The sequence below is a fragment of the Chrysoperla carnea genome, chromosome 2 (genome assembly GCF_905475395.1).
Source record: "Chrysoperla carnea chromosome 2, inChrCarn1.1, whole genome shotgun sequence".
NCBI classification, from domain to species: Eukaryota; Metazoa; Arthropoda; class Insecta; order Neuroptera; family Chrysopidae; genus Chrysoperla; species Chrysoperla carnea.
In genome coordinates, this window is record NC_058338.1 from 2,375,774 (window position 1) to 2,398,892 (window position 23,119).

The 23,119-nt window shown below is 30.8% G+C and overlaps 1 protein-coding gene across 2 annotated transcripts in view; it reads left to right on the top strand.

Annotated features, from left to right (window-relative positions):
* LOC123293242 (homeobox protein Nkx-2.4) overlaps positions 1 to 21,738 on the top strand; it is a 51,880-nt gene extending 30,142 nt beyond the window's left edge. For both annotated transcript variants that reach the window (XM_044873993.1, XM_044873992.1), the window contains exons 4-6: positions 82 to 177; positions 18,246 to 18,332; positions 21,248 to 21,738. In XM_044873993.1, coding sequence (XP_044729928.1) covers positions 82 to 177; positions 18,246 to 18,332; positions 21,248 to 21,682 — 618 coding nt within the window. In that variant the 3' untranslated portion in view covers positions 21,683 to 21,738. The remainder of the gene's footprint in view (positions 1 to 81; positions 178 to 18,245; positions 18,333 to 21,247) is intronic.
* Positions 21,739 to 23,119: the final 1,381 nt, after the last annotated feature.

Below are 23,119 nucleotides of genomic sequence, written 5' to 3' on the forward strand. Positions count from 1 at the left end.
ACCCATGTCAAGTTAAAATAAAAATAATATTAATAATTTTTAATATTTTGATTTAATAAATTTTGTGTTTTATTATTTCAGGTGTATGAATTAGAAAGGAGATTTAAACAACAAAAATATTTATCAGCTCCAGAACGTGAACATTTAGCATCGCTAATACATTTAACACCTACTCAGGTAACCAAAATACATATTAAATGTCTTTTATTATTTATTAATAAATAAATTTTAAATTTTAAAAAATAATATTATTTTTTTCTATTTATTATTTATTTTTTTTTGGAAAATTATTATTTTTATAATTTTAACTCTATTTTTAAAATCACGTTTCAAATTATTATTATTATGCTTCTTTTTTTTTTTGTTAAGGTAGTACAAGCGATAAGTTTAGACTTGCGCTTGAAATTATTTGTACCTTATTTTCAACTTTGATGAATGTAGACGAAAAATAAAAATAAAATTTTTCGATAGCTGCCTTAGTTTTCGAAATATCGAAGTTAAAATAAAATTCACTATCAGAATTTAAAATATATATTTTTTTTAAATTTGTGTCCCCACAACCGCGCTCATACATCCTTAATTAGTCGGGCATAACGGTTTTTATTTTGTTTTCAATAATTTATTAAGGTTTTTACTTTTTTAATTTCCACTGACTAGCTTTGGAGAAGTCTGTGAAAATCTATCATCCATCTATCGTTTTCTTATAAAACCAATGTTAAATATGTCTACTTTTGAAGTCATTTATTTATGTAAATAATCAGGGAACCCTACTTTCAAAATAGGGTAGTTGATTTTGCTAATAAAAAGCCACCAAAAATTTATTTCGGAAAATACACACGCTTTCTTGCCAAAAACTTAAATTAAATTTTAAACCTTTTTTAAACTGTCAAAAACGCGGACATCCAATTTGATGACGTAATATCGGTATTATTATACGAAATAACACAAATAAGTTTGACAGATATATTCATAGACATCTGATTATAATAAATATAAATACTTGTTATCTATGTATACATTATATCCAGCTGTCTACACTGAACTAATTGATGGTCTATGACTCATACCACTATGACATCACAGCAGAGCTTACCCGCGTTTTAGGTCACGTGATATACAGTTTAAAAATTACGATTTTTAATTTTAATATTTTAAAAGAAAAATGTGTTTTTATGACTCGAAATCAGAATATTTAAGTATATTTTTATATAAATTTTAACTTTTTTCAAATTTCATGATTTATTTTGGACTAACCATAATACCCTATTGATTTAAAAAGACTGCATATAGAAGTCCAAATTTATATACAAAAAATCAAGCCTTTTATCCTAAACTGCTCTGGCGCTTGTACATCCTTAAATTTTTTTTATCGATACTTATTAAGTACAAATGTGCGCTAAGTCTTTCTTTCAGTAGATGTTAAGAAAAATCGTCCCCTTGAGAATTACTAAACTTTTTTGTATTGACATAAATATCGGTCAAATAAACACACTTTCAAATTTATAATATTAGTATTAAAACTTGATATACAGGTCAGGAATAAATGGAATTTCTCTATTAGTCATATATTTAATTAATATATTAAACTTTTTTTTTCAAATGACAAGAACTTATAAATATGTACTTGAGTTTTGATTAAGTATTCCCGCGTGGCTATCATCGAATCAAGTATATTTTAATAATTCATCCCGTTTTTGTTTAAATTTTTTTTATTTATTAAATTTATTTCAATTAATATTGATGATTGGTGATGCTCTGAATGATGTGGGCTGGGCGCACTCCTTTCTTAAGGTAAAACCCTATATGTGACCCTTTCATTACAGCGGATGTTGGATATTAAACTCATTTTGTTTAGTCAATTTATATAAGAATGTTTAAGATGATGATGCACGGGTTTTATGAAATTAAAGTTGATCGGCATTAAGTTTAGTCCCAAGTTTGTAACGCTTAAAAATATTGATGCTATGAACAAAATTTTGGTATTGGTGTTCATAAAATCATCTAATTTGTCCATTTCCAGTTGTCTGTCTGTCGTCAAAAAAACGAAAAGAGATATCAAGCTGAACTTTTTATAGCGTGCTAAGGACGTAAAAAGTGAGGTCAAGTTCGTAAATGAGCAACATGGATCAATTGGATCTTGGGTCTGTAGAACCAATCTTGTAAACCGTTAGAGATAGAACAAAAGTTTAAATATAAAAAATGTTCCTTATAAAAAAATAACCAACTTTTGTTTGAAACATTTTTTCGTAAACATCACTGTTTACCCATGAGAGCGCAAATTAGGCGTAAATTGCATAGTATGTATTATATGGGAATATCAGTTATATATGTGAGACATGTTTGTATGTGTAATGTGATAGAATAATCAACACTGTCTATACATGGTATTTCAACAATTAACTCAGTCAATTGTTTGTTTAAAATTAATATGAATTTTATTAAAGTAAATCATTTTCATAAATAATAAATTTTATTCGACCCCAAATATAATAATTCTAACCTTTCTAAACTCTCTAAGTGTAACAAGGCAACCAATTTATTTAAACTACCACACCAGTTAGTCAGTCAACCAGTCAGCCAACCCTATAGTTCATCCCTTTTATTAGGTTATAAAACACAACCCCTTTTTATTTAAATTGTTATTTCAATATTATATATTATATTATTTATTAATATTGTGTGTGCTGTGTGCTGTTGTTTGTATGTTAGAAGGATTATCTGGATAATATTTTATGGGGGAAGTATTGGGAAAACATTCTAATTATTAGTTAACAATGCATTAAAATCATTTTATTTTCAATCTATAGAAAATAGTTTATAATCAGAGTACGAAATTTAATCATTATCAGTTGTGTCTAAAAAATTTGATTAGTTTGCCCGAAATAAAGTAGGGCAGAGTAGCCTAAATTATACTCCTCAACTTTTATCTACATGGATAATTTTAAACAACAATTTATTTTTTGAAACAACTTACAGCATAAAATAATTATTACCTTATGCAAAAAAATGACAAAATATGCATGATTAAATAATTTAAAAAAATAGAATAGTTGATTGGAAAAAACAAACGAGAGGTGTCGTGGGTCACCCGGTTGAAACTATGTTCCTATCGTATCTTCGTATATTAAAAAATGTAACGCTTATTTTTTTTACTCAGATTTTTCCTGGTTTGAATGACTGATTATGCACATGTTCAATTTTGTAAAATCATTTTGTGCTTTTTTCTTCTGTCTATTTTTTAAAATATTCAGTGTGACTTGTATGTCTGTGCATTGGAAATTCTGAAAATTTAAAATATTAATTTAAGAAGTCAAATACTTGTTTTATTGTTTAAAGAATTAAATATTAAAACTACTTTAACTCTATACTTAATAGATTCATTGCAATATTAGTTTAAAAAAGACATACTTCTGATTTAGTAGTCAACCCAATATGTGCGTGCATTACCTTCATTTGGCTTGATCAAGATATTTATTATGACATAACATAAAATTTCCTTGTTCTTACTTTAAATTATCTTTAACTTCTTCTGATAATTCACAACTAATTTTTTTGAATGAAAAATATAAATTTTGGACTAAAACATATAAATTGACGGATTTGAAATTATTTTCAAAATATTCTCAAAATTTGTGAGCTGAATCTATTAAAAAAGTTTCAGTTTCTAAAGTAACACATCGTCGGATTTTGAGGTCGTTTTAAATTGTTGCACAATTTTCCTCCCAATTTTTCAATATAAATGTTTTAAAATCACTTTTGTCCAACAATCTCACTCCCTTCTCAATAATTTCCTGTTCGGATGGTAACTATATATATATAGTATAGCTTCAAATAAAGTGATTTGTTATTTTGATTGTGTAAGGATATAAATTTTGCATCAAACAATTAAACACATAAGTATTAAAATCCATGAACTGTTCTTGTTGTGTATAAGGTTTATTAAATACGTATTAAGTAAGCATTAGGTATTAGATATTATTACCCATTTTACCAATATTACCATATTATTATTATTATTATGATCAGAGTTAATCACTGTGAGAAATAATTATTTATTATTTTAGTATTTATCATCAAGTTAATAAATCAATTTTTGTGTATAAGGCTTTGTTTTTTATTGTTTAGAAAGCCTTTATTTTTTATACACAAGGAACTGCGAAACCTGCACATTGCATATTGCACGGGCGGGCGTATGTCAAAATCATGACATGTCAGTCATAATTTTATGACATTAATCATTTTTAACCTGTTACATTAAATATTCTGAGGAGAGGGATTGAAATTTTAAATTAGTTATTCTGTTCTATGAAGATTATAAATAAACAAGTGAAAATATACAATTGACTGAGTAAATTGTTGAAGTACTATGTATAAAAAGTGTTGAATGTCAGTGCTTGTATTATCACTATATATGTATTATAAAACAAAGTCGCTTTTTCTGTCCCTATGTCCCTATGTCCCTTTGTACGCTTAAATCTTTGAAACTACGCAACGGATTTTGATGCGGTTTTTTTAATAGATAGAGTGATTCAAGAGGAAGGTTTTTATGTATAATACATCCATATTATAGTTGAGTAAGGGGTTGAAATAGGGGTTGAAAGGGATATGCTTCAAAAGCTAAAAAAGTGGGGTATCAAATAAAAGAGCATGACGTGTACATTACAAAACTGTTATCGCACGCAAGGAAATGTGGAGGGAGGGGTGCAAGTGGGGATGTTGCCCAGCAAAGCGGGTAGTTCACAGCTAGTTTTTTTATAAATTAGAAATCAGAAGAGTTTAAAAAAAGCCAAAAGGTCGTCGTATTGGACTTTTCGAAAGTATTTTTTTTTCTAGAATTTTTCGTTTTTCGAGAAAGTTTCACAAGACTACTAGTTAAAGCTACCTGCAAATTTCCAACTCCCTATTTTTTACAGTTTTGGAGAAAATGGACTCTAAAATTTTGTACTAATTTGCACTCCCTGGATAAACAGTAATGTTTACGAAAAAATGTTTCAAACAAAAGTTGTTTATTTTTTTTTGTAGAAAACATCTTTTAAGTTTAAACTTTTGTTCTATCTCTAACGATTTACTAGATGGATTCTACGGACCCAAGACCCAATTTACCTATTTTGTTTATCCATGAACTCAACCTAACTTCTTACGTCTTGAGCACGCTGATTTCAGCTTGATATCTCTTTTCGTTTTTGAGTTATTGTGTCCATATAGATAGACGGACATTCAGCTAGAAATGGACGAATTAGGTGATTTTATGAATACCTATACCAAAATTATGTACGAAGCATTAATACTTCCTATTTTGTTTATCTATGAACTCAACTTCTTACGTCTGATTTTAACATGATATCTCTTTTCGTTTTTGAGTTATTGTGTCCATAGATAAACGGACAGACAGCTAGAAATGGACGAATTAGGTGATTTTATGAATACATATACCAAAATTATGATCGAAGCATCAATATTTTTAAGCGTTACAAACTTAATTAAAATGAAAGCATGATTAAATATTCTTGAAGAAAATCTAAATTTTAAACAAATTGGAAATTTTATTTTTGGAACTATCCTTTAATAATTTTCGATTTTTTTTGAGGGTTTTTGAGCCTTTTTGTGCCCCCTCAACGAAGTATATGATACAATTAGTAATTTTACATCGATAACGATAAAAAAGTATTAATTAATTAAACAAACTGCACTCTATTCCCATCTCTATAATAAAAAATAAATATATTTCATCCAAAATCAAACAAACCACCCGTGTATTGCTCGGGTTATTATTATTGAAAAACCAAGGGGATGAAATTATTTTTTTATTTATTTTTTGATCATAACCTTATTTTATTTTAATTGGATTAAAAAATTATGTATTTTACGGTTTTTTTTTATTATTGCTGTCTGTATATTCTATTTAAACATAAAATAAATATACAATCATACAAATTCGATTCAATTTACCTTATCTAGATTGTGGCTTTGGCAATTTTTTTTTTATACAAGTCCTGTGGTGCGTGTGGCTTTTGGAGTTGAGACCAATAACTTTCTAATTTAGTAAATTAATTATAGAATTGGTATAATAATATGGGGTATTTTGGAATATTTAAGGCAATAAAAACTCAAAAAATTCCTCTCTAAAAATGATATGTATTGTGGAACACCCGGTTGGAAGTATGTTCCTATCGCATCTTCGTATATTATAAATGTAGCGCTGAGTAATTAATTAAAAATATTTGTTTTGTGATACGCTACCTTGCAAGTTTAGTGTAATTAGTTTCTTGTAAATGGTTTTTTTTCTCTCTCACGATACTGTTTGCATATCGGTGCATTGGGAATTCTGAAAATTTAAAGTATTAATTTAAGAAGTCAAATACTTGTTTTATTGTTTAAAGAATTAAATATTAAAACTACTTTAACTCTATACTTTATGAACTAATTGTAATATTAGCTTAGAAAAGACATACTTCTAATTTAGTAGTCAACCCAATATGTACGTACATTACCTTCATTTGGCTTGATCAAGATATTTTATATGACATAACATAAAATTTCCTTGTTCTTACTATAAATTATCTCTATTATCTTTAACTTCTTCTGATAACTCACAACTCATTTTTTTGAATGAAAAACATAGACTTTGGACAAAAAATATAAATTGACAGATTGTAAATTATTTTCAAAATATTCTCAAAATTCATGGCAAGCTGAATCGATTAAAAAAGTTTTAGTTTTCTAGGTAACTGTTTCACATTTTTTGGTTTTATCTCCCAACCAGTAAACAACAAATACCCTTTCTTCGGCCGGGTACTGCTAGTATTTTATAAAAGTTTCCATTTTCAGGATGAATACAATAATATTTGTATCATTAAAGCTAGTTAATAATGTGATGACATCAATTATTTTGTGGCTTTGAAGAATATATATCCAGTTAATAAGATACACAAAAGTAAGGGATACACGAACGTACCCTATAATGAACCCTTATATTGTGGGGGTGAAGTAATGTTGTTAAGTGTAGAGATCTGTACAACCAACCATTTGTTATATCTGCGATAAAAAAAATTATTTACTTTATTACATATCATGTAACAATTTTTTTGTTTTCATCATGAAAATCGAAAATTTTTATTTACGCCAATTATTTAAACATTTTTATACCATGTATATATATGAAATATATATCAAGGTATACTAAGTTTAGTCTCAAGTTTTTAACGCTTAAACATATTGATGCTACGAATATAATCTCGATATAACTCGGTCTGACAACGATCTGACACCTCGATAACTCAAAAACGAAAAAAGATATCAAGCTGAAGTTTATAGCGTGATCAGGACATAAAAAGTTAGGTCGATTTCGTGAATGAGCAACATAGATCAATTGGTTCTTGGATCCGTAGGATAGTTTTGGAGAAATCTATGAAAGGATATCATTCATCTATCGTTTTTCCATAATAATTGGGCAACCTTTTCCCTTAAAATTTGCAGAATTAATTTATAGTTAGTCCAACGTCAGTCGCCCTATTAGCTCAGTTGATCGAGGCGTAACCAATTCCGTCCGCGGTATGCTTAGAGTAGCAGGTTGGATTCCCGCCGTCGCAACAAAGTTAATTTAATTAATAGTTGTGATGGGCTGGTGTAGTGCATGTAATATGCATGAAGGAGGTGCACTCAGCCTCTGAAATTGAGGAGCTGATAAATGATTTTATCAGCGGAAAGGTGGTAAAACACATATATGGTATCACAAAGGTTCTCTATAGAATAAGTGTGTCCTTCGTGGACAGCCAATATAACCTTACCTTGCTGAAAAACACTTCTGGAACATTTTTCTAGACATCATTCCGAATCCAGCAAGCTATCACTGCACGTATTTTGAACTTGTTAACTACAATTTGAACTTGTTAACTAGATTAATAATTTACATAATCAGAAAGCTATTGATCTTCCCACTCCATATAAGAGTCATATTCATCACAATTAGTTTATTTTGTATCTGAATTTAATATGACGTGATGTGATGTGTGTGTATGAATTATTATTATTATACAAAAGCGATGATTTTTATTCCTGAAGGCATACACATTTATTCCCTATTTTTATTTTATTTTGTATATTGCTTCCTTAATATTGTTTTGTTAAGGATTTAAGGATGTAAGGTATATGATTATTATTACTTTATAACTATATTTAAATTGATTCAAACCTATCAATTATATTTTTATTTGTGTAAGTATCTATATTCAAAATATTGTTCAATCAAATCAATATCAATCATTTTTTCGAAGAAAAAATGTAATTTATAATCAAACTATTCGAGAAATACATAATGTGTCAAAAAAATAAGGTGACATTTGAATTTAAATTATGCGCGGTTGTTTTGCGTCATTTGCGGAACGCTATCCGTCTAAAAAGGCCGGAATTGTGGTAATACAATTCATGGTTTTTACACCACGATAATACACCATCCCATACTGCACTCATAGTTCGTGATCATTTCGTCAGAAACTCAACCCATATCGTTCCGCAACCACCGTACTCACCTAATCTGGCGCCATGCAACTTCTGACTGTTCAGCAAGCTCAAAAGACCGTTTCGGGGACATCGTTTTGATACGATAGAGGAGATTCAAGGCGCATCGAAGACAGAACTGAAGGCAATCCCGGAAAGTGACTACAACCAGTGTTTCGAAGATTGGAAAATCCGGTGGCATAAGTGCATTGCATTGGGAGGGAATTACTTTGAAGGGGATGAAATTGATTTGGAAGAATAAATAAAGAATTTTCAAAATAATGTCACCTTATTTTTTGGGCACAGATAACGTTCATTTTTACGGTATCGAAATATCTTAAGATTAAAATTATATCATTTTAAATGTAAAACATTCACAAATTGTACAGTCTCAGTTTCTCTCTCTCTCCATATTATATTCCTGTATAATATAAGGGATCATATTAACGTTGATTGCATAGTAAACAACATCTATCCCATAGTAATATAGTAATATATGAAAAGTTAGTAACGCAAGCAAGCTAACAGTATACACAGTGAAGGTACAAACTGCTTACTAATACTTGCTATAGTAGTTGTTATTGCCGTTGGTTGCTGAGCTACGTGCTCAAGTACCAGGTACTTGAAAGTACTATGTAACTGTGTATACGCTGTGCTAGTACTATATGCTAGTATCCGTCAGTCAGCAACTCTCATATTATTACATATTATGTAGGTATATCTAACTTTGTCTTGGGTATGCATTTCTACAAGATGGTACTCCCAACAAAAAATCTATACTGTTTTTTATTAATCACTCCGAGAAAAAGTCATTAAACAAGTCATGTAAGTAGAGAGTAAAGATAGCCATTCTTACACACAAAGTAATAAGAGTATCGTTCTTCTCTGTTGGGTGAAGGAAACTTGCTCGGTAACAGAGCCGAGGAGTTCTTGAAAGTAAACAGAGCTGATATTAGAGTCATCGTAGAGTTACTCACAGGGCATGATAACCTCAGATTGGAAAAAGACAATGTCCCGCGTGTGACAGATGCGGAGAAAATACGGAAGAAACATCGATCCACTTTCTCTGTTACTGCCCGACGCTCATACAGCAGCGAAGGAAATGGTTTGGTCCGGCCATAGTCGAACCAGAAGAAATTAGGAAACTCAGCACTAGGCAAATCCTGGGTTTCAGTACATCAGTTGGTTATAATAGCCACTGAAAAGCGTAGCGGGGATAGAGTACAAGGGTCTATTTGGCTAGGTTCTCTGAACCATTGCTTCGAGGCCCGATGCTTGAGCATGGCACGCTAACCTTCATACCCATACCCATACCCATCGTTCTTCTCATTTCTTCAGTTGATATAGTATATACTAGTTTCTTACCTAATTTGCGCCCTCACGGGTAAACAGTGATTCAATTAATGCGAATATGTTTCAAACAAAAGTCTATGTCTATTTTTTTTTTTAGGAAGGAAAAAATCCTTATTTAATTGCACTAATAAGATAATAAACATAAATTGAATGACACGGAAATTCGAGAGCAACAAGGATAATAACATAAGAACAGGTAGATTGCGTCTTACAAAACAAACGGGGCGAGATTAAAGTAAATCAAGTGATCTGTTTGAGATGAAGTAGTTATCTAACTATACCAAAAAAACAATATTTCAATGCAAAACAAAGGAGTTGAGTTTTCTGACTTTATCCAGAAATTTTGGTATAAATACTTCTTTACTGTGTGGCATGTGGGGGGACAACTTGTATGTTATATACTTTAGATATAGGAACGACATGACATCGTATTCGTAGGTAGCTGGTGGCTCTGGTATAGCGTGCTAATATAAGAAGTACCATCATATCCTTGTTAAAAGCAGCATGTAAAGCTGAGAGGGCTGAAGGCTGACGACTGAAGCTTGTTTGTGTCTATGTTTCTATGTATATTATTATTATTATTATTATTATTATGTCCGTCCCCATGAGCTGCTGCTTCGATATCAATTCTTCAAGTTGTTGGATGCTATGCTGACGTCGCTCTTTCAACTCTCAAAAAATATACTTTTTTTTTATTATATTGCGAGAGAGAAATTTTAGTTACTATATACTTGGGCGACGTTTTTTTTTTCGTGTGTATGCACATTATTATTTGCTTCGCTGTAAATTTTATTTTTAAATGAAATATTTAGAGAAAGTAATTTTATAATGTGGAGATGAAAGTTTTTTGATATAACAAAAAAAAAATGCACTTTTTTAAAAGAATCTGTTGAAAAAAAATCCTAAAGAACTTCCACGCATACAAAGACCGCCTCTGACATCAGATCGGATCAAGTTATCCAGGTTGCGTTAGTAGTCAATTTAGATCCTAAAAAGTAAGAGATGGAATAACACTTTAAATTAGTTATAGTTGATCCTCATATAAAAAAAAGGATATTTTTTATTGAAAACATTTTTCAAAAATCGTTAGCTTTCGGACATAAATATTATTAAAAAGCATAAAATGATCTTACAAAATTGAATATGTGCATAATCAATCATTCAAACCAGCAAAAAAAAAAAAAAAAAATGAAAGCAAAGTGTCCCACACGCATTAATGTCGCAATCAATCTATATTTATGGACATAAGTAATAATTACTAATGTAATATAATCTAATTAACAATATTTTGAATATTAATTAATATATGCATAACATAATTACATACAATACAATTGACAAACTGATACCACTCCTGGTGATAATAACAATATGATTATTATCAAATCACTAGGAGTTCCTCTAGGAGAGACAAGACAATTGAATACGATATACACAATACCTACTGATGTTATGTTAATTATATGCATTGCATTATATTATATCTATAATATCATATGACAATAATAATATCTAAGACTTGAAGAAGCTTCTCTTGAAACGATAATTTAATCATAACATTAATATAATAGTTATTAGAAATGCAGGACAATCAACCCTTCGAGACGATAGAAAAGGTGAAGTTTAAGAAATGGTATAAGATCGATCTTCACTCATCCGATAATCAGATGAGACATATTTTTGATGAAATTTTTTTGATTTTTAAACACTTGTATCATAAAAACGTAATTTTGGGGGGGGGGGGGGTTCCTATTTTTTGGAGGTTTACGATGTGCTTAATGAAATTTTTCAAAGTTTTCTGTTAACTTGACTTAATTTTGAGTCTATTGGTGAAAATTTCATCTTTCTATCATATATAGAACTGAAAAAAGTATTTTTGAGTGGTTTTTCCAATTATTCAAGGGGGCTACAATGAAAAGATGAATTTCGAGATGTTTCCCGTAGGTCTCATGTCTACATGTTTAGAAGTGCTATAGAATTTGTATCTTTAAGTGAGTCAGTCAATTTTAGTTATGACTAATTTAATATAAAAAGACAGTTTTTTACCATTTTCTCGAAAATTTTGAGGTCATGTTAAAAATGATTTATATCAAAGTTCTAGATTTTAGCGTGATCCAGAACTTTTCTACTGAACACATTTCATTTTGACCGCAAATTTAGTCAGAAAGTGCAATAATACAAATTTCCACCCCTTTTTCACCCCAAAAAAACACCCTCCTCACAATTTATTTTTGTTTTGAGAAAAATTATGTTAATATAACTGGTAACTAGAACAGTATTATTCTAAAAATTATTCGATTGCAATATTTGTTTTATTTATTTAAAAAATACTTATTTATGAAATAAATTCCTGAAAGGTAAAAAATAAACAAAATATTATTTTATATTTATCAAATGCCAAATATTAATTTGCTATATATAATAAGTCTTTTAACCCTTTTGAAACCTACAATTGTTATTTTAAGTAATAAAGGTATATATTTTTATAATCTATTATACAAATCAACCCCCTACGGTTATGATCAATTATCTATCGATCGATCATATTTAAACATAAGACCCTTCGAAAAAGCACATACAAGACCCTTTATTCTTATTATTTACCGCTGTTAAATCACTTTGTTCACACTAAACGAACAACAGTATTATTTCTGTAAAATGTTATCAAAATATTGTTTTATTTTTCATTTATAGAGCAGAAAGTTTTCTTGGAATATTTTGACAGATTGGCGTTTTTAATGGATATTCCAAAATTAACGCAATTTTGATAGAAAATTAAGTTTTTTAATTAATACAGTCAAATCTGGATAAGCGAGAGTTCAAGGGAGCACAATCTCATTCTCGCTTATAGAGGTTTCTCACTAACTCGAGTTTCTCACTAATGCTGGTACATGCGGGTAGCGTTTCTCTCTTATAGAGGTACGCAGCAATAACAAGTCACAGTAAGTACGAATGTAGTAAATATGTAGCTATAGTTCCTCCTTAGTAATATAAATAAATAAAGTTCGACTGTCACTTATAGAGGTATAGATAAGTAGCAGTCTCATTTACAGAGGTCCATGAGGGAAAAACGACTCTCTCTTATAGAGGTTTCTGTTTCTCGCTAATAGAGGTTTTGGGAGCTTAAAATGACGGGTCCTGGCTATTACTTTCATTTATCCATTTCTCACTTACCCAGGTTTAACTGTAGTTGAAAATGTTTTATTGATTCAGAAAGTTTTGCAGTCTATAGGGTTATGTATAAAATAACCGGTAAAATTTATAGCATTTCAGAAAAAATTCGAAAGTTCTTAATAGCACATTGAAAGTTATTGCATAAATGTAGATGAATAGTGATGTTACAGATCTGAATTTTCTACCTGAAGGCATGAGTGGTCGCAAACTTGTTATCAAAAAACTTAGATTTCAAGATTCTAGGTGTTCTATTACGGTCTTATCTCTCTGACCTAAAAAAGCTAACGATTTTTTCGAACATATATTTTGAACAAAAAATATAAATTGACAGATTGTAAATTATTTTCAAAATATTCTCAAAATTCATGGCAAGCTGGATCGATTAAAAAAGTTTTAGTTTCCTGGGTAACACATCGTTGGATTTTGGGGTCGTTTTATATTGCTGCGATAAGGAACATAGTTTTATTTTATTTTAAAAGTACTTAATATAATTATTTTTATGAAGACATGTATTTGTAGTAAATATTTATCATATTTATAAAATGATTATATATTTTTTTTTGAAGATATTATATTTTTTAGGTATACATACTTCAAAACTATGGAGAAGTATTTTTAAGCATATTTAAGTACAGAAGTACATTGGTATACATACTTAAAACAAGTAAAGATATAATACATATATACTAAAATACTACTTAAGTTTTTTTTATATTATTTAAGTCAAAAAGGTACTTATTACTTAAAACAATTTCTTAAAACAAATTTTGTGTTTATTAATTATATATCTGCACTTGAAAATTAACAAAAACATATACAAACTTACCGACTAAACTACCTAAAAAAAAACTTTTAATTTAATTTGTTTAGCTAATTAATTATATTAAAAACAAATTAATTATATATTTATGTGACAAATAATAAATATAATAAAATAATTCATAAATAATAATAAATAATATTATATTAATTTTTATTGACTTATTTTTTACTACAGTCATTTTAAACAATTTATTTACAAAAAAGTCTCAAAAATAAGCTGTAAGTTGTTGAAAGTTTCGATAGTAAAACGCCAAGTGTTACCAATGAGTATTTATTATTAATTTTAATCGATTCTCTTTACGGCTTTTGATAAATTAATTATTAAAGACAGCCCTTTTAATCTGGTGGTTTATGTAGACGAATCATTTTAGAACAAAAAAGGCTAAAATGAAGAATTTTTATGTACCTCAATCTATCGGGCCATGTTCAGGAAGGTCTATATATCAAAATTTGCATCTAACTTCTTGCCGCTAGAAAGTTTGGCCATTGCTATGGGCCCAAAAAAGCCCATTATTATAATGTTATTTTTGAAAATTTCAAAATCTTGAAAATATGCAACAAAATGGACCAGAAACGTACATTTGAGAGTTTATGGAGGTTAGCGGGCCATGCTCGAGCATCGAGCCTCGAAGCAATGGTTCAGAGCACTTAGCCAAATAGACCCTTGTACTCTATCCCCGCTACGCTTTTCAGTGGCTATTATAACCAACTGATGTACTGAAACCCAGGATTTGCCTAGCGCTGAATTTCCTAATTTCTTCTGGTTTGACTATGGCCGGACCAAACCATTTCGTTCGCTGCTGTATGAGCGCCGGGAAGTAACAGAGAAAGTGGATCGATGTTTCTTCTGAATTTTCTCCGCATCTGTCACACGCGGGAGATTGTCTTTTTCCAATCTGATGTTTGAACTTGTTCAGGTTATCATGACCTGTGAGTAACTCTACGATGACTCTAATATCAGCTCTGTTTAGTTTCAAGATCTTCTCGGCTCTGTTACCCTCGTAACTGGCCCATGCCTTTAATTGTTTGGTTTTTCAGATTATCTCTTAATCTGTTAAGACCTTCTTGGTATGGCATCCTCGCAAACTTTTCTTGAGTGGGAGCCATGGTGGTTCCCAGTTTGGCCAGCTTGTCTGCTCTCTCATTACCGTTCCAACCAGGATTTGATAGTTAATTTGTCCTAAACCGTACACAGAATCGATATGAATTTTTCGTAGAAGACGTGTAAAAGGATAATTAATTGATAAATAAAATTTCAATTAGATCATTTCATTTTTTGGTAACGAACCCAAGGACTGTTTTTGAGAGATGAAAAGCCAAAATGATTGTGGTCTATTAATGAAATTAATGTTTGTTAGAAGGTCACTTATAAAGAATTAAAAACGTCTTGTAAAATTGTAAGTGGGGAAAATCATCTACTGGTTTTATAATAAATAGTGTTTTTAATGTTTACACAAATAATGGACTCTGTATTACCAACCTACCTCGAAATAAAAACAGCATATTTAATAGATTTTCTATATACAACTTACTTGTACATTAACTAACTCTTTATTGCTATGGTTTAGAGATTTCTTCATGGGCGGTACATTGGCATAAATTATCAATTTTAGCTGGTTAGGTTAGGTTATATTGGCTGTCCACGAAGGACACACTTAGGCTATAGAGAACCTTTGTGATACCATATATGTGTTTTACCATCTTTCCGCTGATGATTTCATTTATCAGCTCCTCAATTTCAAAGGCTGAGTGCACCTCCTTCATGCATATACCATGCACTACACCAGCCCATCACAACTGTTAATTAAATTAATTTTGTGGGGACGGCGGGAATCGAACCCACTACCCTAAGCATACTGTGGACGGAATTAGTTACGCCTTAACCAACTGGGCTAATAATTTTATATCGGATGATGATACAGAACAGCGAAAAGCTACAATTTCTTCAAATGTCTGTAGATATTTCCTGCACTAGTCATCGAAAAGTTGCTTTCATTCGAAAAGACTTCTTTATCATAAGAGATTTAAAATAACATAAAATTGACCTGGCAAATAATACTCTAAACTTGTGTTTTTGGTTAACACTTCCCGTTTATTAAAATTTGCCATATTATCTGGAAGAATGAATACACACATATACGTTGTTCTTGGTTCTTAAAAATATTTGAAACGTATCCGCCCATGCATGCGATGACAAAAAAAACCTGAAATGGATATAATACAAACATATAACACTGGATACTGCATTCTTGTGTCCATTAATGTGAAGTGTTTAACTTTGAATTCATACTTAATGGTACTACTACCATCATCCATGGTGTGTACCAGCAGCCAATAGGTTAGGGGCCAAGTACAATGTGTGATAATCATTTCAGAACGGATGAAAATTTGAGAAATTGTTCTCAAGGTCTGTCTAAACACTTTTTAAAATGTAAATAGACTAGTGTCAAGCTCGAAAAATGGCTTGGAACTCATGTCATGCCCAAAATGACTATTTGAACGATAATCACATTAATTATTAAAATTAGACCTGTGCTCAAAAAGACCTGTGCTTAATAATAAGTACTAGGATGGCCGAGCTTGGCTCGTTATTTATTTTGAGTAAAACGTTTTCTAAAAATGAAACCAATCTGGATCGATTTATCGCATCCCAAAGCTCCTGCGTACTAAATTCCATAAAATCTGTTGGAGCCGTTTCCGAGATTTCTTTCAAATTTTTTTTGATTTTATGAAAGAAACATAATGATAAGCAAAAGTTTGACGGGTTAAGATCATGTCTAAACATCCTCTAAGGTATATAACCTTTCTGAAATGAATTACTAATATTAGGCTTGGCCTTATGACTATACAAAAACCAAGCCATGAAAGATTGAAAAGCATTACTAACTAACTAACTAGATACCAGCGATGGTCATTAAATGCATTCATCGTCAATGACAGTCATCATATGTGTGAGATAATCATGTGTGTGGTCAATATTGTAGGAAAAAATACAAGCAGCGGGATATGATCCTTAGAAGTATGACCACTTACTTACTAATTTATTGATTTTTTATTTTACAAATCTTACTAAATAGCTTTGGAGCCCGTGACAGTAAAACTCGTCAGGGTTTATTCTGGCACAAATATTTTTTGCTAGGATTTTTTACTAGTGTGACAGATATTTTGGTCAAGTTTTGAGCTGTCACACCGAGATATTTCGAAAGTATAATTCAAAACGAACACATTTACAAAAAAAAAAGTAATTCCGCGATAAGCGTAAATTTTTATTGGCTTTATATATATTTAAAATCGGTGTGATAGACCTTTCTGCCACGAAATGAGCTGTCACACCATATTTTCTTAAAAATAGATAAAATTTGCAATAAAATAGTCTCTTACAAATTAATTTCCATGAAAGAGCAAAATCCTTGTTATTATTAAAAATATAAAAAATATTTCTGCCAGGATAAACTGCGAAATTTCGAAATCCTCGTAAGGGCAGTTTTACTGTCATGGGCTCCTCGCTTATTGGATTCTCGAGGTGAAAATATTCACTTTATATCATCAAGTTAATATTACAATTTGTTACTTGCTCAATGGAGTTAGAGAAGGGATAAAGAGTAACTGACTCTAGTCGTATGTGGGAGTTTTATCTTGGTTCATACAAAAAAAAAAAAACTACTTCAAACTTGAAGAATATGACATGTTATGGTGTTTATGTATTGACAGAATTTGTTAGAGATATTATTATGGAAGAATAATTGAAAAATTAATGTATTTAGTTTGAAAAAGATTCATATAAAAAGAGCACTTTTAATTCTGATTTCATTTCTATACTCGGAAATTTTTCTGGAGCGAAGGAGAAGAAGTCGTAAAAGGTCGTCTTAAAAAATTAGTTGATTGTAATCGATGTCCCAAAATTAACGAAAGATTTGAATGGTTGTTCCATTTGCGTGGTAAAGTGTTGATAATAGAAAGCAAAGAATCTGTCGTGACAGCTTTTTGCAGTTAAGGACTTTTTTTAAAGATTTTTTTCAAAGGAAGGACTTACCATACGTTAATCGATAGGTTTTTTTGAGATCTAGAACTTTTCAATTCAATTTTTAACCGCAAGCCATTGCTTTTTTTTACTTTTGCGATTTTTTTCAGTTAACTTAGCCATTGATTAGCCATAAATAAAAAACGCTGATGTTTCTTGGCTTGTTTCCTTCTTTAACAACGTATTTTTTGTTTTCTGATAGTAATTTTGTCATGCGTTTCATAAAACAATTAGATTAATTAAAGAAAATCTTAGAATAAACTGAATTTTACCTTGCGCCAGATAAAAATGGACAGTGAGACATGGAATTCGAGAATTTCTAGAATTATATTTTTCTTGTTAATTTGAAATAAAAAATTTTTTATTTTTTTTGTTTCAGGTTAAAATTTGGTTTCAAAATCACCGTTATAAGTGCAAGCGACAAGCAAAAGAAAAAGCCATGGCCGAACAAAATCAACATAATCAGGTAATAAAGAAATTTTTTATTATCATTATCTATAATTTTGAAAATATTTTCTAAAATTTTTTTTCGTTTTTCGAGAATGTTTGAAAAGGCCCGCCTGAGTGGCCGTTTTTTTTGTTACCCTAATAAACAGTACTGTGGAAATTTCAGAGATACAACACTTTTTTAGCTATTTTTAGTTTTATTGGCGTATATTTCTTGAGAGATAACGTAGATACTTTTCTATGAAAATTTCGATGAAAATTCTTCACAAATACATATTAGAAGATCGTATACATATACCATCTATTCTATAATATATACAGGGTGTCTTAAGTTGGCTACGTATGAAAAACTTTTTTATTATTGCGCCTCGAAGCAATGGTTCAGAGCACCTAGCCAAATAGACCCTTGTACTTTATTCCCGGTACGCTTTTCAGTGGCTATTATAACCAACTGATGTACAGAAAACCAGGATTTGCCTAGCGCTGAGTTTCCTAATTTCTTCTGGTTCGACTATGGCCGGACCAAACCTTTTCCTTCGCTGCTGTATGAGCGCCGGGCAGTAACAGAGAAAGTAGATCGATGTTTCTTCTGAATTTTCTCCGTATCTGTCACACGGGGGAGATTGTCTTTTTCCAATCTGATGTTGGAACTTGTTCAGGTTATCATGACCTGTGAGTAACTCTACGATGACTCTAATATCAGCTCTGTTTAGTTTCAAGATCTCCTCGGCTCTGTTACCGAGCGAGTTTCCGTCACCAAACAGGCTTTTGGCGATTCGCCCTCCCTCGTAGCTGGTCCATGCCTTTAATTGTTGGTTTTTCAGATTATCTCCTAATCTGTTAAGACCTTCTTGGTATGGCATCCTCACAAGCTTTTCTTGAGTGGGAGCCATGGTGGTTCCCAGTTTGGCCAGCTTGTCTGCTCTCTCATTACCGTTCCAACCGAAGTGTCCGGGGATCCAGGTAATATTGACTTTATTGTACCGCGCCAGGTTGTTTAGACTGTTTCTAGTCTCCTTGACGAGTCGCGATGACACTGTACAGTTTGATAGCGCTGTGAGTGCTGCTTGACTGTCTGTGCAGATACTAATCACATCGTCCTTCAAATTGGCCAATTGGATGTGGTCAGCACATCTCATGATGGCTACCACCTCTGCCTGGTAGCCATTCTTTAAAAAATTCTTTAAATACATTCCTAAAATTGTTTTTTTACAAAATTGTTTAAATTCCCTCCTACGTATCTCGGGAGTGAGATTTCTACCGAACATTCCTACCGAACTTTTTCAATTTGTGAACACCTTTTACCTGCGATATCAAAAGTGAATAGCTGAATAATAATATTTTTGAAAGTAGAGATTTTTGTAAAGAATAACTTTTTTTCGTAAACCTTATAATAAAAAAGTTTTCCATATAAAACCAAGTTAAGTTTGACACCCTGTATATACTGTATATATATATTTGTAAAGTGAAAACCACTTGAGTTCAGAACAGTATGACGAAGTTATATATTATAATAATACGTGTAGAGTAGAGAGTAGTAGTAGGTTTGGAGTATTTGAAATGAGTCCCTGTTTCATTTCATCTTGCTTCGTTGCCACTTATATAGCACTCAAGTATTTACGTCATACTCGCGGCCATTATTATATTATTTTATATATACACTAATGTTCATAAAATTCTGTTCAATTTTATTGGTTTTGATTGCATGGTAAGATTGATCGGCCAGTACACTCTAAATTTCTTTAGTATGAGCACAAAGCCAATTGTATACTCGTAGGGACGCATTTTTGGAGGGCAAAACTTTGGAATGCATTATCTCCAAAACTATAAAAGATAGACAGTTGAAAATTTGCTGGTAGTATCAACAAGTAGTCTTGTGAAAAATTCTTGAAAAACGAAAAACAATTTTAGAAAATATTTTCGAAAATTTCCGGAATTAGCGAAAATCAAAAGAAAAGGCGACATAATTGTGTTGGTTTTTTAAATTTTCTAATTTATTAAAAATATTGCAAGCACATTCTATACAGGATATTTCAAGAAGTAACTCAGTCAATTGTTTGTATTCACTTGTTCCTAAATACTTTTGAAAATACTTGATGAATATTTCTCGCGACGCCGAAAATTTGTCAAAAAATTGATGTTTCACATTGATTATCGGGCGATACTATAAGAATTACTGAACTGATTTTTCCATTTTTTCAGTCAGTCAATGTGAGCCGTGGATGTTACAGCGTAACGTGAACAGTTCTTGTTGAAATACTGTTAAATATATTAGTTGTGAATATATTTGGAAACCTAAAGGGCTAGTTTTTACCTTTTGAAGTACTTTTTCAAGATGTTTTTAAAGTAGACTACAATATGAGACTAGAATCTGTAAACCCAATAGTTTCTGACATTAAAGATGTTCAAAATTTATCATTTTTTCTAACTTCGCAATTTTTTGCAATATTTCAGACGTCACTCGAACTACTTTGGCGAGAGGTAGTTTCACTTACCTCCGACGGAGTGTGCTAGTGTTACTCAGAGTCAAAATCCATTCAAAACGACAGAATTTTGCAAAAATTTTGGCAAGTTCGAAAAAATCATAGACTTTGAAAGGCTTTACCTCAGAAACAATTAGGTCCACAAAGACCATTCTGGACGCATATTGTAGCAAATTTAGTCTGCTTTAAAAACTAGCTCTTTAGGATTACAATTGCCAAAATATCTTAAATTTTCACGGGTTTTTTTGCAAAGTTGCGTTCGGTGCTCGAGGTCACAAATTTGGATAATTCATTGGGCGAACATCATTTTCTGCTATAAATCAGAACTTCCAGATTTGCACAGACTGTAATAATATGGATAATATGGGATAACTTCATTTAAATTATACAGAACTCCGAATAATTCCTGATTGTACCCAAGCATAATGTTTTCTTTTCTTTTTCTTTGCAGTCGTCAAGTTCACCACGGCGTGTGGCAGTGCCTGTCCTGGTAAAAGATGGCAAACCATGTTCAGGTGGTAACAATCAACAAACGGGTGTTGGTGGCGGCAACGGTGGCACGGCTGACATCATAACTGGACGGAACAACGGTGGCAGTGGTGGCAGCAACAACGGAGGCGGCGGCGGTGGAACGGGCGGCCAACAGACAGCCGGAGGCGGTACAAACAATTGTAGTGGTGTTACAAACACCGGTAACCATTTACATGCGTTACACCATCAAACGGCTGCAGCACAGGTGGTCACATCACAAGCCGCCCAATGTATGGCCGCGGCAAATGGCAGCGCCACCATTGCTATGGCCGCCGCGTACCGCAATCAAAATAATTATTTACAACATCAGCAACAATGTGGCGCGTATTTACCGTTACAGGGCCGGGCTTGGTAGTGGGACGTATATGAGTGAAATTTGACCAAAGATATTTTATGGTGAACACACACGAAAAGTTTTGGTTATGATTTCACTCATAGTAATTTAAAAAAAAAAAAAAAGTGACAAACTAAAGTGACGTCAAAATAAAAAACACAAAAGTGCGTAAATTTTTTTAAATAATATCTAGTCATTAAAAAAAATTTTTTTAATTTTGGTTTTAATAAAATAAAATATAAAACTCTAAACGGTGGTAGATTTGTAAATATAGTTTTTTTTTTTGCAGGTTATAGAAATTTTGTATAAAAGTTTTTCCGTGGTATTTTGTAATTTTTGTTAGTATTTTCTCTAAAATTCACGAAATTTTCTTTTTTATATCTCTAAAACCGTTCGCAAAGTGAAATAAAAATAGTGAAAAATTAGGAAATTAGCAAGCTTTACTCTACAAAAAAAAGTAGGCTTTTTTAATAGTTTTAATAAATATTTAATTTCAAAACGTTCTCGGATTTTTGTGTGACGTAATTCCTGTATTTTTTCAGTCTCAAAAATGTATAGTTTTCCCGAAAACGCGAAAAAATAAAACATTTTGAGGGCAGTTAGATATCTTGAAATTTATTTAAAATATTTTTATTTTATTTTTTTAAATTTAAAATATTTAAAAAAATAGTGCTTATTTAAAATTCAAGTTTAAATTTTGGTAGAGAAAAATGAATTATAAACTATAATTATTAATTTTGGTTTAAAAAAAATAGGATTTTAATTCAGAAATTATTTTTTTTCAAATTTGATGGAAATTCTTTTAGCCCTTTTTAGTACAAAATAAGGTATAAGCCATAAGATCGATCTTCAGTCATCTGATAATCAGATGATGCATATTTTTTATGAAATTTTATTACACTCCTATCATATAGTTTTTCTATCAAAAAGAATTCAAATTTCTATTTTTAATTAAATTATTTTTAATCATTTTTTTTAGGCAAGTCTATAGAAAAAAGGTAATGTATTTACGAAAATAATGGTATGGGTTTGCCTGAAAGAAACCGTTCATGGAAAAAAAAAGATTAAAAATAATTTTAATAAAAATAAAGACTTTTCGATGTGTTCGAGTGATTAAAAATCAATAAAATTTCATAAAATGTATGTCTCAACTTGTTATCAGATGGGTAAAGATCGCGACTTAGACCCATCTAAATATAATCCTCAAATTGGACAATTTTTATTTACGATATTTTGGCTGAATTTCTCAAACCTTGTGCGAACGGAATTCTTGAAACTTAAAAATTTATAATTTTACAGGCAATCATTTATTTTTATTCCATATACAGTAGACATAAATTTTGCATTTCTATGGAAACTAAATTGGGTAAGATATTTTAATTTTAAAAGGAATCTACATTATCAACAACAAATTTTGTTTAAAAATAGTGATTTTAATTTTTTGGTGTATAAGTTTTT